General features: G+C 42.2%; 1 protein-coding gene across 1 annotated transcript in view; it reads right to left on the bottom strand.

The window, feature by feature from the left end:
• The window catches only part of GRIN2A (glutamate ionotropic receptor NMDA type subunit 2A), a 1504071-nt gene that overhangs the window by 284707 nt on the left and 1201293 nt on the right, over window positions 1-18071 (bottom strand). Inside the window, exon 8 of the mRNA XM_086941364.1 lies at window positions 17072-17197. Coding sequence (XP_086797490.1) covers window positions 17072-17197 — 126 coding nt within the window. The remainder of the gene's footprint in view (window positions 1-17071; window positions 17198-18071) is intronic.

Genomic DNA, 18071 nt, shown 5'->3' with positions numbered 1-18071 from the left:
GAGAAAGTTAGAACCAGGCTTTTTTTGGTAAGGTGGCAGTTGTTACAGTTGCCACACGGGTGGTGACCATGTATGCCCTGCAGTCTTGTTTGGTCCCTTTTTGGAGGGGGTGGTCTTGTGTGGACGAGCATGTCTCTCAAGTTCTTACCCCTTCTGTGTGCGAAAAGCGGTTTTTCCAAAGTTAGGCCGCCACTTGTCAAAGTGCGCCAATGTTTATTGACCAGTTTTGTAACTTGGTTGGTTACTGGGCTATACGTGGTGACACATACTGTCCTTTTTCCTGCATCATCACTCCGTGGATTATCCTCCAGGAGGGCCTCACGGTTATTATTTCTGGCCCTCTTTAATGCTTTTTGGATCACAGTTTCAGGATACTTCCTCTGTCTCAGTTTTATGCTGAGATCCTTGGCCTGAGATTTGTATTTAGCAATGTCACTGCAGTTCTGACGTAGACGTAGGAACTGTCCGTAGGGTAGGTTCTCCCTCAGATGACGCGGATGAAAGCTGTCAAATCTGAGGAGACAGTTCCTGGCCGTCGGTTTGAAGTGGGTTTCTGTTTTGAGAATGCCTGCTTCATGGTAGATATTTAAATCCAAGAAAACCATACTTTTGTTTGACACCTGGTGAGTAAACTTGAGAAATGCATTCTGGTTGTTAAGCCAGTGGGTGAACTCAGATACCGTGGTCTCGTCTCCTTCCCAGATAACCAAGATATCGTCGATATACCTTCGCCAGGTGCGAATCCTTGCCCTGTATGGATTGTCTGGATGAAGGATTCTTGTGGACTCCAGGTGATGGACATATAGTCCGGCCAGACTCGGGGCAAAAGTACTGCCCATACTGGTCCCATGTTTCTGCCAGAAGAGAGTGCCCTCTTACTCGAAAAAGTTTTTTGTGAGGGCCAGTGAGATGCATTCCAATACTACATTCCGTGGGGTGTGGTATTCCCAATTAGTAGAGTGCAGTACCTCCTCAATGATTTGTAAGGTCTCATCGTGTGGGAGGCTCGTATAGAGGCTCTCCACATCTAGGCTGAGGAGCATCTGAGAGGTGGGATCAAAAGTCTGGTTATGTAACAGTTGGAGTACTGCTTTAGTATCCCTCAGATACGTATCAGTAGCTTGTACAATGGGTCTCAAGAATGCATCGGCAAACTTGGACAATGGTTCCAAAATAGATGAAATGCCGGAGACAATGGGGCGGCCTGGAGGGTTTTCGAGGTTTTTGTGCACCTTGGGTATGGTGTAAAAATATGGAATGTGTGGATTCCTCTGTATCAAGAACTCAGACTCCTTCCTGGTAATCCAATCGTGTGCAAGTGCCTCTTCCACCATGCCTCCTATTTGAACTCGTAAAGATTCAGTTGGGTCTTCAGTTAGGATCTGGTAATTCCTATTATCAGAGAGAAGCCTTCTGCATTCTTTGTCATAGGCTGGGGTGGTTTGGATAACCACTGCCCCACCCTTGTCAGCGGGTTTTATAGTGAGGTTCTTATTCAGCCTCAGTTCCTTAATGGCCTCATCCTCCATTCTGGTCATATTCTGAAAGACCCTTTGTTTATTTTCCAAACACTTCAATTCTTGCATTATGGCTTTTTCAAAGGCCAATACCTCGACCGGGAGTTGGTTATCCAGCGGTGTAAAGGTTGACTTTGGTTTCAAACCCGTATCTGAGGTCTCTGTAGATGGTTCCTCATCTTTAAAGAAAGCCCGCAGTTTTATAGTTCTGATAAAGTCCTGCATTTCTTTGTGCAGTAGAAAAATGTCAGGTTTATTTGTGGGGACATATCCCAAGCCTTTATTCAGTACCTCTCTCTGCAAATCAGTGAGGGGCCAGGGAGTTATATTGATGACTAGGTCCCCCTGCTGCTCATTGACGCCTGATTCGCTGTCATGCTCCTCGTTAGTACCCGTGGGTCTGCCTCCTCTGTGGGATGCCAATTGACGTTGTTGCCCTTCTTGTTCCACCCCCTGCGGGATCCCTGGCCCCAGGATAAAAAAGGCTGTGGATTCTGGGGTGTATTGGTTTGATCTGGAACCCATTGAGGGTACATTTGTCCCATTTGTGGTGGGACAAACTGGTACTGTGGGAATTGAAAAGGGGGCTGATAAGGTTTGAATTGAGGTCCTTGAAAACCACGCCAGCCTCTCTGGCGTGGAAATTGGGCTCTTTGCTGTCAAAACCCTCCCCTTTGCTTTCTTTGTTGAAAACCTCCTGACTTATTGCTTGAGTTACTGCCATCCGAGTTGACACTGTCAGTATCGCTTGTGTTGTCCTTCATAACATAGTCAGCTCGTGTGTAAGGGTAGGCTCTTTCAGGGGTAAATCGATCTTTGTCTTTTTTCAGTTTGTTAAATTTGCTTTGTTTTAAGCCTGCCTCAAACTCTTTCATTTGTTGGTTCAGCTCTTCCAAGCCTTTCTTAAGATCCGCTGGTGAAATGAAAGCCTTTAACTGTACTTCCAGTTTTTGGATCTCTACTTTCAATTCCACTGACTTCCTTGCGGCAGTTTGGACTATGAGTACCAACCAATCCCTGGTGCAGTGCCACGAGATGAGTGACCATGCTTTTTTAAAAACAAGGTCATCTTGGAAGATGAATGGTTCAGTTTTAACCAATAAACCCTGCGGGGCCATCTTGCTTCGTAAGTATTCCCTCATCAGTAAGCCATGGATTGCTGTTCTGATTTGGGTTTTCCGGGAGTTCATTAATTCATCCCAGTCCACTACAGCAGGGCCCGGGTCACTGTTGCTAAGGCCTTCAAAGGGATTATCATCAGCTAGAATACGATCGATGTCATCCTCGCTAAAGGTCAGTCCATGTTCATCCTCCATGATGTCAAGTGAGGAGAGCAGGAAGGTTTCAAATGAAGTGTTTTGTATAAATAAGTGTCTGTGTAGGTCCAATGGTGGATACTAGAAAATGGGAAGGGGCTCCCACAGCTGTGCGCTGTCTATAAACAGGTTTTAACAGAAGGGGGGAGAGAGAGAGTCAGTGGATTCAGTCTCCCTAGTTATATGAATAAACAAAGTAGAACCCACTCAAAGTGATGGTGATCCCTAAAGTGATGGGGAACACACAGTGTTGTTTAAATGCCCCTCACACACCAACAGGCCCCTTGGTGTCATGCTTCATCATCGGGGCCTTCGCACCCCTCTACGGGATGCGGCATGCTGCGACTCGCGGACACGCAGGAGCACTTAGAAGTGAACTATGTGAGGGGGTGTGTGTTTTACCAAGGTGTGAGTGAGGTGAGGTGAAAAAAAGTGAATAGTTAAAAAATACCTGGCACGTGGGAGGAAAAAAACTTTTAATTTAATCCCCGGCTGGTATTGTTAAAAGAAGTGCAAGGCGTGGTTGAATAGATACGTATTAGGGTATCATAACCACTGTTAAGAGTGTCAACATGTTTCGGAGGTCAAAGCCCCCTTCTTCAGGACAAGGGTTATGCACTTACCCTCCCCTTACTCACATGTAGAATGTAAAAGTGTATTTAAAAATAATTACCACAATGTGTAATATTCCTAACTATGTTTTTATGTTAGTGAATGTAGTTGCGCCCAATTGGCGATAGAACCTGTGGAGAGAAATGCACAGATAAACACATAGATCTATAATATACAGACCAGTGGAGAAGAAAAAAGCTTCTCTGAATACAACAAGGTCAAACCAAAAATAATGGAACCCTGTGAGAAAATAAAACACAAATGGACATAACACAGTACTTACAGACATATATACAAAACACAAAATTACTCTCTGCTCAGATGTTAGGAGAGCAAACATTAGAAAAGTTAAGTCTTACTTAAAGTTCTCAACTATAAGACCTCATGAGCCTATGCGTATATTGGGGGATCCTTCCTTTCTGCTCAGAAATGACCTATAAAACATTAATGTATGGGGTTCAGTTGGAAACAAGGTACTGAATGCACCAAAGCGATAAAACAACTGCTCCTCTCTATGACCAAGACTCACGGTTACTGCAATGGCTAATCGCCTGCCTTCCCTCAACGCGGCTCCGATGAAGTGAGCAAGGATCGCGTCAAAACCCTTATATACTCTCCCTGGAAGTAATTAGTAATAGTAAATTGATTAATGAGGTCCGGGGGATGCCCAAATACGGAGATCGTAATCCCTGAGGGTCCGGTGTTGCGCTCTCGGCTACCACTAACTCACGCGCATGCGCATACTAGCTTGTCCAATGCGTATGTGCGGCACAGGGAGCGACCGCGCATGCGTGAAGCAGGAGCGCTATACTGTTTACCGAAAATCGTTTACCGAAAATCGTAAACAGGGGAACCTCTTAAGATAAACTCTATTCTGTCAATGCATTTGACAGCTGGCGTAATTTGGGCCACATTTTAAAACCATGATATTGCGGTTTTATTAGGCCACATTGCTTCCATTAAGTCATGCTCACCAGTTTCTACGCAAACAGATAAGATAAATCACTTATCAATAGGGACCTTCACTCCTGGGGTCCCCCTTGACTAACAAACTCACTTATTCTCTCTGTCTCTTTAAACCACGCGCTCCCCATAACATTCTACATATGATGAGCCCTTCTATGTAATTAACTTGAGATCCTTGTTTTTTACCCTGTACACGCGATTGATTTATTAATCACAATGCGCTATACCTAGGTACATAAAAATCCAGCCCCCCGCTCTTCCCCTGTTTACGATTTTCGGTAAACAGTATAGCACTCCTGCTTCACGCATGCGCGGTCGCTCCCTGTGCCGCACATGCGCATTGGACAAGCTAGTATGCGCATGCGCGTGAGTTAGTGGTAGCCGAGAGCGCAACACCGGACCGTCAGGGATTACGATCTCCGTATTTGGGCATCCCCCGGACCTCATTAATCAATTTACTATTACTAATTACTTCCAGGGAGAGTATATAAGGGTTTTGACGCGATCCTTGCTCACTTCATCGGAGCCGCGTTGAGGGAAGGCAGGCGATTAGCCATTGCAGTAACCGTGAGTCTTGGTCATAGAGAGGAGCAGTTGTTTTATCGCTTTGGTGCATTCAGTACCTTGTTTCCAACTGAACCCCATACATTAATGTTTTATAGGTCATTTCTGAGCAGAAAGGAAGGATCCCCCAATATACGCATAGGCTCATGAGGTCTTATAGTTGAGAACTTTAAGTAAGACTTATCTTTTCTAATGTTTGCTCTCCTAACATCTGAGCAGAGAGTAATTTTGTGTTTTGTATATATGTCTGTAAGTACTGTGTTATGTCCATTTGTGTTTTATTTTCTCACAGGGTTCCATTATTTTTGGTCTGACCTTGTTGTATTCAGAGAAGCTTTTTTCTTCTCCACTGGTCTGTATATTATAGATCTATGTGTTTATCTGTGCATTTCTCTCCACAGGTTCTATCGCCAATTGGGCGCAACTACATTCACTAACATAAAAACATAGTTAGGAATATTACACATTGTGGTATTTATTTTTAAATACACTTTTACATTCTACATGTGAGTAAGGGGAGGGTAAGTGCATAACCCTTGTCCTGAAGAAGGGGGCTTTGACCTCCGAAACATGTTGACACTCTTAACAGTGGTTATGATACCCTAATACGTATCTATTCAACCACGCCTTGCACTTCTTTTAACAATACCAGCCGGGGATTTAATTAAAAGTTTTTTTCCTCCCACGTGCCAGGTATTTTTTAACTATTCACTTTTTTTCATCTCACCTCACTCACACCTTGGTAAAACACACACCCCCTCACATAGTTCACTTCTAAGTGCTCCTGCGTATCCGCGAGTCGCAGCACGCCGCATCCCGTAGAGGGGTGCGAAGGCCCCGATGATGAAGCATGACACCAAGGGGCCTGTTGGTGTGTGAGGGGCATTTAAACAACACTGTGTGTTCCCCATCACTTTAGGGATCACCATCACTTTGAGTGGGTTCTACTTTGTTTATTCATATAACTAGGGAGACTGAATCCACTGACTCTCTCTCTCCCCCTTCTGTTAAAACCTGTTTATAGACAGCGCACAGCTGTGGGGGCCCCTTCCCATTTTCTAGTATCCACCATTGGACCTACACAGACACTTATTTATACAAAACACTTCATTTGAAACCTTCCTGCTCTCCTCACTTGACATCATGGAGGATGAACATGGACTGACCTTTAGCGAGGATGACATCGATCGTATTCTAGCTGATGATAATCCCTTTGAAGGCCTTAGCAACAGTGACCCGGGCCCTGCTGTAGAGGACTGGGATGAATTAATGAACGCCCGGAAAACCCAAATCAGAACAGCCCTCCATGGCTTACTGATGAGGGAATACTTATGAAGCAAGATGGCCCCGCAGGGTTTATTGGTTAAAACTGAACCATTCATCTTCCAAGATGACCTTGTTTTTAAAAAAGCATGGTCACTCATCTCGTGGCACTGCACCAGGGATTGGTTGGTACTCATAGTCCAAACTGCCGCAAGGAAGTCAGTGGAATTGAAAGTAGAGATCCAAAAACTGGAAGTACATTTAAAGGCTTTCATTTCACCAGCGGATCTTAAGAAAGGCTTGGTAGAGCTGAACCAACAAATGAAAGAGTTTGAGGCAGGCTAAAAACAAAGCAAATTTAACAAACTGAAAAAAGACAAAGATCGATTTACCCCTGAAAGAGCCTACCCTTACAAACGAGCTGACTATGTTATGAAGGACAACACAAGCGATACTGACAGTGTCAACTCGGATGGCAGTAACTCAAGCAATAAGTCAGGAGGTTTTCAACAAAGAAAGCAAAGGGGAGGGTTTTGACAGCAAAGAGCCCAATTTCCACGCCAGAGAGGCTGGCGTGGTTTTCAAGGACCTCAATTCAACCCTTATCAGCCCCCTTTTCAATTCCCACAGTACCAGTTTGTCCCACCACAAATGGGACAAATGTACCCTCAATGGGTTCCAGATCAAACCAATACACCCCAGAATCCACAGCCTTTTTTATCCTGGGGCCAGGGATCCCGCAGGGGGCGGAACAAGAAGGGCAACAATGTCAATTGGCATCCCACAGAGGAGGCAGACCCACGGGTACTAACGAGGAGCATGACAGCGAATCAGGCATCAACGAGCAGCAGGGGGACCTAGTCATCAATATAACCCCCTGGCCCCTCACTGATTTGCAGAGAGAGGTACTGAATAAAGGCTTGGGATATGTCCCCACAAATAAACCTGACATTTTTCTACTGCACAAAGAAATGCAGGACTTTATCAGAACTATAAAACTGCGGGCTTTCTTTAAAGATAAGGAACCATCTACAGAGACCTCAGATACGGGTTTGAAACCAAAGTCAACCTTTACACCGCTGGATAACCAACTCCCGGTCGAGGTATTGGCCTTTGAAAAAGCCATAATGCAAGAATTGAAGTGTTTGGAAAATAAACAAAGGGTCTTTCAGAATATGACCAGAATGGAGAATGAGGCCATTAAGGAACTGAGGCTGAATAAGAACCTTACTTTAAAACCCGCTGACAAGGGTGGGGCAGTGGTTATCCAAACCACCCCAGCCTATGACAAAGAATGCAGAAGGCTTCTCTATGATAATAGGAATTACCAGATCCTAACTGAAGACCCAACTGAATCTTTACGAGTTCAAATAGGAGGCATGGTGGAAGAGGCACTTGCACACGATTGGATTACCAGGAAGGAGTCTGAGTTCTTGATACAGAGGAATCCACGCATTCCATATTTTTACACCATACCCAAGGTGCACAAAAACCTCGAAAACCCTCCAGGCCGCCCCATTGTCTCCGGCATTTCATCTATTTTGGAACCATTGTCCAAGTTTGCCGATGCATTCTTGAGACCCATTGTACAAGCCACTGATACGTATCTGAGGGATACTAAAGCAGTACTCCAACTGTTACATAACCAGACTTTTGATCCCACCTCTCAGATGCTCCTCAGCCTAGATGTGGAGAGCCTCTATACGAGCCTCCCACACGATGAGACCTTACAAATCATTGAGGAGGTACTGCACTCTACTAATTGGGAATACCACACCCCACGGAATGTAGTATTGGAATGCATCTCACTGGCCCTCACAAAAAACTTTTTCGAGTATGAGGGCACTCTCTTCTGGCAGAAACATGGGACCAGTATGGGCAGTACTTTTGCCCCGAGTCTGGCCGGACTATATGTCCATCACCTGGAGTCCACAAGAATCCTTCATCCAGACAATCCATACAGGGCAAGGATTCGCACCTGGTGAAGGTATATCGACGATATCTTGGTTATCTGGGAAGGAGACGAGACCACGGTATCTGAGTTCACCCACTGGCTTAACAACCAGAATGCATTTCTCAAGTTTACTCACCAGGTGTCAAACAAAAGTATGGTTTTCTTGGATTTAAATATCTACCATGAATCAGGCATTCTCAAAACAGAAACCCACTTCAAACCGACGGCCAGGAACTGTCTCCTCAGATTTGACAGCTTTCATCCGCGTCATCTGAGGGAGAACCTACCCTACGGACAGTTCCTACGTCTACGTCGGAACTACAGTGACATTGCTAAATACAAATCTCAGGCCAAGGATCTCAGCATAAAACTGAGACAGAGGAAGTATCCTGAAACTGTGATCCAAAAAGCATTAAAGAGGGCCAGAAATAATAACCGTGAGGCCCTCCTGGAGGATAATCCACGGAGTGATGATGCAGGAAAAAGGACAGTATGTGTCAACACGTATAGCCCAGTAACCAACCAAGTTACAAAACTGGTCAATAAACATTGGCGCACTTTGACAAGTGGCGGCCTAACTTTGGAAAAACCGCTTTTCGCACACAGAAGGGGTAAGAACTTGAGAGACATGCTCGTCCACACAAGACCACCCCCTCCAAAAAGGGACCAAACAAGACTGCAGGGCATACATGGTCACCACCCGTGTGGCAACTGTAACAACTGCCACCTTACCAAAAAAAGCCTGGTTCTAACTTTCTCAAATGGGACACAGTGGGAGCAACGTGTGTTTACAAATTGCAACAGCAAGAATGTTGTATATTTGATCACGTGCCCGTGCTGAAAAGAATATGTGGGAATGACTACAAGACCTGTGAAAGTGAGACTAAATGAGCACAAAAGTAACATCAGGTGTAAAAAACTCACAACAAAAATGTCAGCCCACTTCATTGAACACCAGCACTGTGTCAATGAGTTACAGTGGACGGTAATAGAACAACTACCCTCAGAAATGGGCCTCCTGGAAAAAGAACAACGGTGGGTGTTCCGGCTGGGAACCGACACCACTGGGCTTAATGATTCCATTCCTTGGAACCTCTTAAGATAAACTCTATTCGGTCAATGCATTTGACAGCTGGCGTAATTTGGGCCACATTTTAAAACCATGATATTGGGGTTTTATTAGGCCACATTGCTTCCATTAAGTCATGCTCACCAGTTTCTATGCAAACAGATAAGATAAATCACTTATCAATAGGGACCTTCACTCCTGGGGTCCCCCTTGACTAACAAACTCACTTATTCTCTCTGTCTCTTTAAACCACGCGCTCCCCATAACATTCTACATATGACGAGCCCTTCTATGTAATTAACTTGAGATCCTTGTTTTTTACCCTGTACACGCGATTGATTTATTATTCACAATGCGCTATACCTAGGCACATAAAAATCCAGCCCCCCGCTCTTCCCCTGTTTACGATTTTCGGTAAACAGTATAGCGCTCCTGCTTCACGCATGCGCGGTCGCTCCCTGTGCCGCACATGCGCATTGGACAAGCTAGTATGCGCATGCGCGTGAGTTAGTGGTAGCCGAGAGCGCAACACCGGACCCTCAGGGATTACGATCTCCGTATTTGGGCATCCCCCGGACCTCATTAATCAATTTACTATTACTAATTACTTCCAGGGAGAGTATATAAGGGTTTTGACGCGATCCTTGCTCACTTCATCGGAGCCGCGTTGAGGGAAGGCAGGCGATTGGCCATTGCAGTAACCGTGAGTCTTGGTCATAGAGAGGAGCAGTTGTTTTATCGCTTTGGTGCATTCAGTACCTTGTTTCCAACTGAACCCCATACATTAATGATTTATAGGTCATTTCTGAGCAGAAAGGAAGGATCCCCCAATATACGCATAGGCTCATGAGGTCTTATAGTTGAGAACTTTAAGTAAGACTTATCTTTTCTAATGTTTGCTCTCCTAACATCTGAGCAGAGAGTAATTTTGTGTTTTGTATATATGTCTGTAAGTACTGTGTTATGTCCATTTGTGTTTTATTTTCTCACAGGGTTCCATTATTTTTGGTTTGACCTTGTTGTATTCAGAGAAGCTTTTTTCTTCTCCACTGGTCTGTATATTATAGATCTATGTGTTTATCTGTGCATTTCTCTCCACAGGTTCTATCGCCAATTGGGCGCAACTACATTCACTAACATAAAAACATAGTTAGGAATATTACACATTGTGGTAATTATTTTTAAATACACTTTTACATTCTACATGTGAGTAAGGGGAGGGTAAGTGCATAACCCTTGTCCTGAAGAAGGGGGCTTTGACCTCCGAAACATGTTGACACTCTTAACAGTGGTTATGATACCCTAATACGTATCTATTCAACCACGCCTTGCACTTCTTTTAACAATACCAGCCGGGGATTAAATTAAAAGTTCTTTTCCTCCCACGTGCCAGGTATTTTTTAACTATTCACTTTTTTTCACCTCACCTCACTCACACCTTGGTAAAACACACACCCCCTCACATAGTTCACTTCTAAGTGCTCCTGCGTATCCGCGAGTCGCAGCACGCCGCATCCCGTAGAGGGGTGCGAAGGCCCCGATGATGAAGCATGACACCAAGGGGCCTGTTGGTGTGTGAGGGGCATTTAAACAACACTGTGTGTTCCCCATCACTTTAGGGATCACCATCACTTTGAGTGGGTTCTACTTTGTTTATTCATATAACTAGGGAGACTGAATCCACTGACTCTCTCTCTCCCCCCTTCTGTTAAAACCTGTATCATATAAGATTATACAGCCACCTCTGCAATAAAAGGAACTAAAGGGCATATAACCAACAACTAGAGATAATTATCGCTATTTTGGCTTAGCGGCAATATTTTTATCGCCGAGCTGCGGCGATTTTTATCGCTTAGGAACCTTGCTATTATCAAGGTTTATCTCCTAAGCGATAAAAATCGGCCGAAATGCATGAATATCGCTGAAAAGTCAGCGATATCCATACATTACCAAGCTAATGCTCTTTGCCATGTTATCCACCTATCATTGGATAACATGGCTAAGAACTGCTCAGGGGCAGGTGTTAGCTTTTGGAGATATTCGCGCTTAGCGCGAATATCTCCAAAAGTTGGTAATAGGAGATAGCGATGTTAGCAACTGTTTCCAGTCGCTAACATCTAGGCACGCCCACTTTGCATGTCATTAGTGATAAATTTCACTGACATGCAAAGCGGGGCCCAAGATGGTCACTATCTCCTACTAGCTGTCGCTAACTGGTGTTAGCGACAGCTAGGTAATAGGGAGATAATTTTATCTCCGCTTTCTTGGCTTTTAAAGCCAAAAAAGCTAGAGATAAACCCTCTTGATAATATGCCCCTAAGTTCTAATAATAAATTCAGAGGATGTTATGTTGAGTTGGTGGGTCAAGAGGTTCAGGTGTTCTTGAAGTAAAGGAGAATAGAGCAGGTGGAAGTGCTGACAAAGCATATTGTATGCATATTTTGGCAGAAAAGAAGGACACGGATATGAGATCAGTGATACATATGAGGGAACTGAAAGATTGGTTAGTTTAATAGCATTTCAAGATAGAGAAAATCCATCTGTACCAGGACATGTTGAGGAAAGTTGATTAGTTATATGGTTAAAGCTGTAGAATGCTTATCAGTCCCAGTGTGCTAGAAGCATTGGGGCTTCTGAATGCTTTGGTTTAGAGGAAGGCTGTTAATAGTCACATAGCAGACTTGTAGCCTACCCTCAGCAAATTAACAAAGATGATCAGGCCCGTGATGTCTTTGCTGAAGGCGAGAGGGGTAGAGTTGATCAATTATTCAGCCAACATATTAAATATGGCTTAGGAGAAGGCATATTTGGATGAACATACATTTCTATCAGTGTAGTTTAAACAGAATTTGTGGTTTGTTGTGATAAGAGCAGAGTCCAGTTCAGTCCCACGGATTGAGATTCAGAATTTCAATTTTCAGACACAGACATCGGATTATATGTTAAGATTGTAGAAAGAAAACTTGTAGAAGGTTCTTAAAGAGTTCAAAACTATTATGCCAACAAATATCGTATTCATGAGGCACTGAGTGAGAATTGTCTGTTTTCTATTGTCAATAATATAATTTTTCTGGCCCTTTTAAATTACTTGAGCCTTTAGAGTTAGATAGTACAGTTCTTATTTGAGAGCAGGCACAATGTTGTCTCAGCCAATTTCTCTGAGTAATGAAGCTTGGGATGAGTTCAAATAGATGTTGGACAATGTCTAAGTGAGGAAAAGAGAGTCAATTGTTGGGACAAGAAAATAGCTACCTAATCAGAAGCCAGCTTAAATAGTTGGGGTGCAAGATGCACAGAGGTGTATACTGAAGGGAAATGGTCAATGACAAAAAAAAGGCTACATACTGTTTGGAGCCCGCTAGCTGGATCTTTTACAGTGAAGTGCTTAGCAAAGGATCAGGTGAAGTGTTCCATTATGTTACAGAGGGATAATGTTTTCTACGATAAGGTATGTGATAAAAATTTGGGACCCCTCATTCAATAGGTATGGCAGAGATAGCCAGGGAATCATCACTTTATTGCCAGGACAGGGGGATAGTGCTGACATGTAGCACATTCCAAGAATAAGTAATCTGTTGGGTGATTGGAATTCAAGGAATTTCTGCAATTAAAACAATTGGATGTTGAACAGAGGAACTTTTTTAAGGTTCCAGGATATGTGTGGAAACATAGATGTATTTATAAATGCTCATAGTCCAGCATTTTAGGGTTGGAGATTGAGTCTGAAGGCTGAGGAGGAGAGCACATGTGCCCAAATCTGGTGGACTGCAAAGCCCAATTCAGTTCCGCCATTTGCAATTGTCCCTTAGATTGTTTTCTGAAAGTGAGAGGAGAGAGGGCAGAGTTAGTGATGGTGACTTATTTTCTGGGGGTCTCAGTCATGGTTTTCTATGAGGATATTGATAGAGGAGCTGGTTCTGTTGCCAGTCTTTTCATCATTCCTGACAAACATGCAAGGGGAGTGTTGTTGCATGGTGCTGGGACATGATTTACAGGTTATGGTTTAGAGGATTTGAGGAGAGTCTTGCAAGTGTTTAGACTATCAGAGGAGGCTTTGGCACTCATTAGAGTTTCTTGAGCACACGGAACAGCAATTTCATGGAGACCTATCCACCATTACTGTTGATTTGTACACATCTCCAATTTCTGTGGGCCGAAGTTTAGAGTGCATTGGCCACACAATTGGTCAGGAGTGTGAGGTTGGAGGTGCCACCAGTACTTAAGCATTATTCTGGTGAATAAAGGCATTTTATTGTTAGAAATTTGAGGAGACAATATGGTGTTTGGTTTGCATAATTTGTCAATGAAGTTCACTACCCTGTTGTGCTTAATCTCATATAGGATAGTACCAAACATAAAAACCGTGGTAGTTAGGGAAAGGAGTTCTCAATCAAAGGGAGTATATTTTTATTTGAGGAAGAGGGCAAAGACTATGTCCCAAGCATGTTGTATCCTTACCTTAGGAGCTACAATTGGTTGTGTGTGGTAAAATGTTTTTAAACGTATGAGTGGAGGACAAGTGGTTTACAAAAATTTAATTTAAGAGGCTACATAGACCAGTTTAATGACACCTCTAGCAGGATGGTGAAAGGAGGTTCTATAAGAAGCCAGGGTCGATGTCTCAGTGCTTGACACTAGGACCTCAAAGGCTTTTACAGTAGGGGGAAGATGAAATGATAAGATAAGTTCTGATTACTGATTAAAGTTTCAACCTTTAAGAGGTTTTACCTAAAGTCAATAGTCAATGTGGAAAATGTTATGGGAAAGCGTTGAACATGCATAATATTTGCCTCTGTCCCTTGTGAGAAAAGGCAGATATTCTATAGCCTGGTGGATGGAACATCTGGATTTTATTAAAGACACAAAGGTTAATATTATCTCTCCAATGATTTTACCCACCCTATACTGCAATTTCTTTCTTGAATTCCTTGACACGTTACGTTCTAGTATGTATGGACATTTTTTTTAACTCTTTAGCTCAGAAAAAGAAGGGCATGAGGAGTGGAAAAGGACAGTTGAAGATTGTTTTCAATTTTAGCATTGTCTGGTTTATTCAAAATATTCACAGAGGAAAAGAAAGAACCTGTCTGTTAGTTCTAGAGTTTTATGCATGTTTTAGAATACTGAAATAATTTCCAAATGACTGTTCAGAAGTTGTTGTTGCTTTTTATGGTAACAATGAAGAAGTTCAGCATAATATTACAATTAATGTATTTCACAAAATCATGATTTTCTATGCACGGAGCTCTGCTTAGGATCTGGAAAATCTGTAGTATCCCAAATAGACTCGTTTTGACACACCACAGATATTTCAGTATTCCACAAATTAAATCCAGTTCTCAGTGTCTTCTATCTACTGTTTTAGTCTCCTATTTACTTACCAGCCTGACACTCATTCTGATGTTTCATAGAATTCTTGCATTGCTTATATGTCGAACAATGTCAAATGCCTATTTAAAACATGAGTTTACTACATACATCAGTCTTACTTGATATACTGAGTAGATGATAGAATTTGGTTGATTTGTGATATTCCACAATATTTCTTAAATTAGTTTTACAGTTTGTTTCCCACCATGTAGGCCAGGCTTACAGGTCTTATGTTGCCAACCTTAACTGAGTGTTGATTATTCTGAAGTGGAACTGTATCTATTCTATTCCAATACATTCTCACACATCTGTTCAGCCAGTAGAAATCCCATTTAGTTCCCCATGGAAGTGTAAATATGCACCCTTTCTGGGCCACAGAATTGCCCTCGGATGAATGTAGACATCCTTGCATAAATCAAAGTTTTACCAGGTGACAGAACATGCCAAAACAAAGTATTTCTATTTCCTCCTGTTGAAAGCAGATGTAAAATATGTTTGGAAAGGGCACACAATCAGGACCAGCACTCAGTGGTGGACCAGCTATTTCTGTGCGTGTCTGGTTATTCATGCAGCGGGCTAAGAAACTGCAGTGTGGAGAAAATGGTTGGAATCAGTTTCTCTAGGCCCAGTAGTCTCATCCCCAATTACGCCCGTTATCGAGTAGTGCCCTGGATGGTAAATTCTACTGTACCTGTGGTAAATATGCAAGTATCTGTATCAATCTCTAAAGATGTTACCTCATGACAGTCGAATAGCTCAAGAGTAGTGGGTCACACACTATTCCTTTATTGGTTTCGTATGCACATCACTTGTGCTGTAAAATCTATTGTTTTTAACATAAATCTTAAAAGGAGCTTGCATCATGCCCCCTTGCTGTCCTGGCTTTTTATTGGTTCCTATGCTTGCCATGTATTTTTCCTTTATTTCTATTGGCTGTAGCAATTACCAATAATTATTCCTTGTCTGCTTCTCTTATGTTTCCTGTAGCCGAAATACTGTTACCATCCACTTTGGTGGACTATATTTTCACTCCTTCTGCTTTTCCGTCCAGTAGATTTATATAGCACAACTTATCACCCAAGGGATTAAGGGCCATATGTATCAAGCACTAATGTGTTCGCGAATTTCGGCGTTTGCAAACGTATTAGTGCTAAATGGTATGTATAAAACAAATCTGTATGCAAAATAAGGAATTCCAAAATTTGTGATTCCTTATTTTGCAATTGCATTTAAGGAATCGCAAATTTTGCGATTCCTTAAATGCAATGTAAGAAGCATTAAAAAAATGCATTTTGGCTTTAAGAAATCGCAAATTACCACCAACTTCAAATTGGTGGTAATTTGCAAATTCCTTGAAAAATGCACTTTTTTGCATTTTTCAAAGTGCAATGTGAAGTACATACATGCCCTTATGGCATGTATGTGCGCCACATGTGCACTCATGCTAATTTCACGGGTGCAACAAGGGGTCCTTTGGACACCCATGCACCCTTGAAATTATTCTCAATTTGCGATTCTCAAATTGCGAATCGCAAATTGAGAATAACTTCCCATTCATTTCTATGGGCCTCCTGGCCCATAGAAATGAATGGGAAAGTATTCCTTAATTGCGATTCGATTCGCAATTTGTTAATCGCAATTAAGGAATACTAAGAAATTGCAAAAAAAATGCGATTTTGTACATACATCCCTATTTGCCATTCTCAAATAGTGATTTCTATAAAATCACTATTTGAGAATCGCAAATAAGGTTGTTGATACATATGGCCCTAAGTGATTTGCCCAGAATCACAGGATGTTGCGCCATTGTGTCTCGAACCGGGATCCCTGGCTCTTAAGTCATTCACTTGCAACATAATATATGTTACTAATTTACCTCTCTGCCCATTCTGTCTACCAGGAACGGCGCAATCAATCCTGCAGACAAGGACTTGTACTACGACTCTACAGGGAAGCGTCCAAAAATATTTTTGTCTTGATGAATATGAAATATCTCTAAATAAACATATTTAACCGGTATACAATCTTGCCTAAGGGAGGGACAAATCAAGGAATACCACCATCTACTAAAACAAACTTGGTGTTTTCTTTCTTCCACTTTCATTTTTGATAGAAACAGCTTATTATTCATAACATAGAAAGAAGGGTTCAAGAGTCACATCTTTAAAAGTAATAATTCACATATTTACATTTTATAAAGTATCTTTGAAAATGTACAAATTCACTAGAAACATTTAATGGTAGAAGAATATTTTTGTGCATTTTCTTTCTATTTGTATCCACCGTACTACTTAGCACGGGAATGCATACACAGTTGCAAGATCATAACATTTACACCTACAGAACATATTTTGCACACTTTTACTTTTATAGGCAAGGAGTACGGAAAGTCAGGAATAAAGCTAATTTTCCCTTTATGTTGGTAAAAGATTGTGCTTACCTTTGCCCTGTGCTAAGTTCCTGTTATATCCTACAGGACTAAAGTACTCAAATATAAACACAGCCATGGCGGACACAATGAGAAGCATCACAAACATCATCACCCAGACAGAAGCACTAAAAGGTTCTGTAGCAAAACGGAGACAGAAAAGAAACAAAAACACAGGTCATTAACCAGTCACTGCACAACAACAATTCTAATAGTTAGTGCAAGAATAACTGTCAGCAGTGAAATGTTGAAAAACTGCATGGCATCAAAATGGTACAAGCCAGTAAGATACTTCAAACATATCTTGGGCCATGGAGGAATGAGTCTGACTCCTTATGGAGTACAAGAAATCCGGAGATGCTACATTATATACTAGTCCCAGTGCATGCAAACCACCTAATTAGTGATAAACCAATTAATGAGTTTAATCATTTCTGTACACTTAACCAACAATATAGGGGTGCACAACCCAAATGCTGAGTATTTAATATCAACTTGCAACAATATCTAGGTTAGCACAGATTTACCATGCTGAGGACCAGCTGTACAAAGTCATTTTGTGGTCACAAGCCATGTGATTTGCAAAATTGTATGGTCTACGACTGCAAGATGACTTTTTACAATGTAGTTTATGATGTACTTTAGGAGATTGTCTAATAGAGTCTCAGAAAAGCTTTTCCAACTTGCAAAATGAATTTATCCAACCCATTCATAATCACAACTAGGTAGCGGCATTAAGGAGCAGACCCTTCCTAATTGCGTTTCAGAGTGATATATATCAATGGGTTGCAGCCACAGTCGTCGTCAGAAACTACTGAAAAGTTGCTGACTCCTCAAAGGAGGTGGTAGCTGATTAACAAAGGGAATTGTGCAGTACAACACCCAAGGGACCACTGCTTGCTTCCCTTGATGTATTCCTAAACTGGATGCTTCTTTAAAAGTAGCAATGGTTCCTTTAAGGTACATAGGCTACTCTTAAAAACATGCATTGGGATTGCAAATACATTGATGG

This window comes from Lissotriton vulgaris, chromosome 10 (assembly GCF_964263255.1).
Source record: "Lissotriton vulgaris chromosome 10, aLisVul1.2, whole genome shotgun sequence".
Classification (NCBI taxonomy): Eukaryota; Metazoa; Chordata; class Amphibia; order Caudata; family Salamandridae; genus Lissotriton; species Lissotriton vulgaris.
This window is presented reverse-complemented; position numbering and strand designations above follow the sequence as displayed.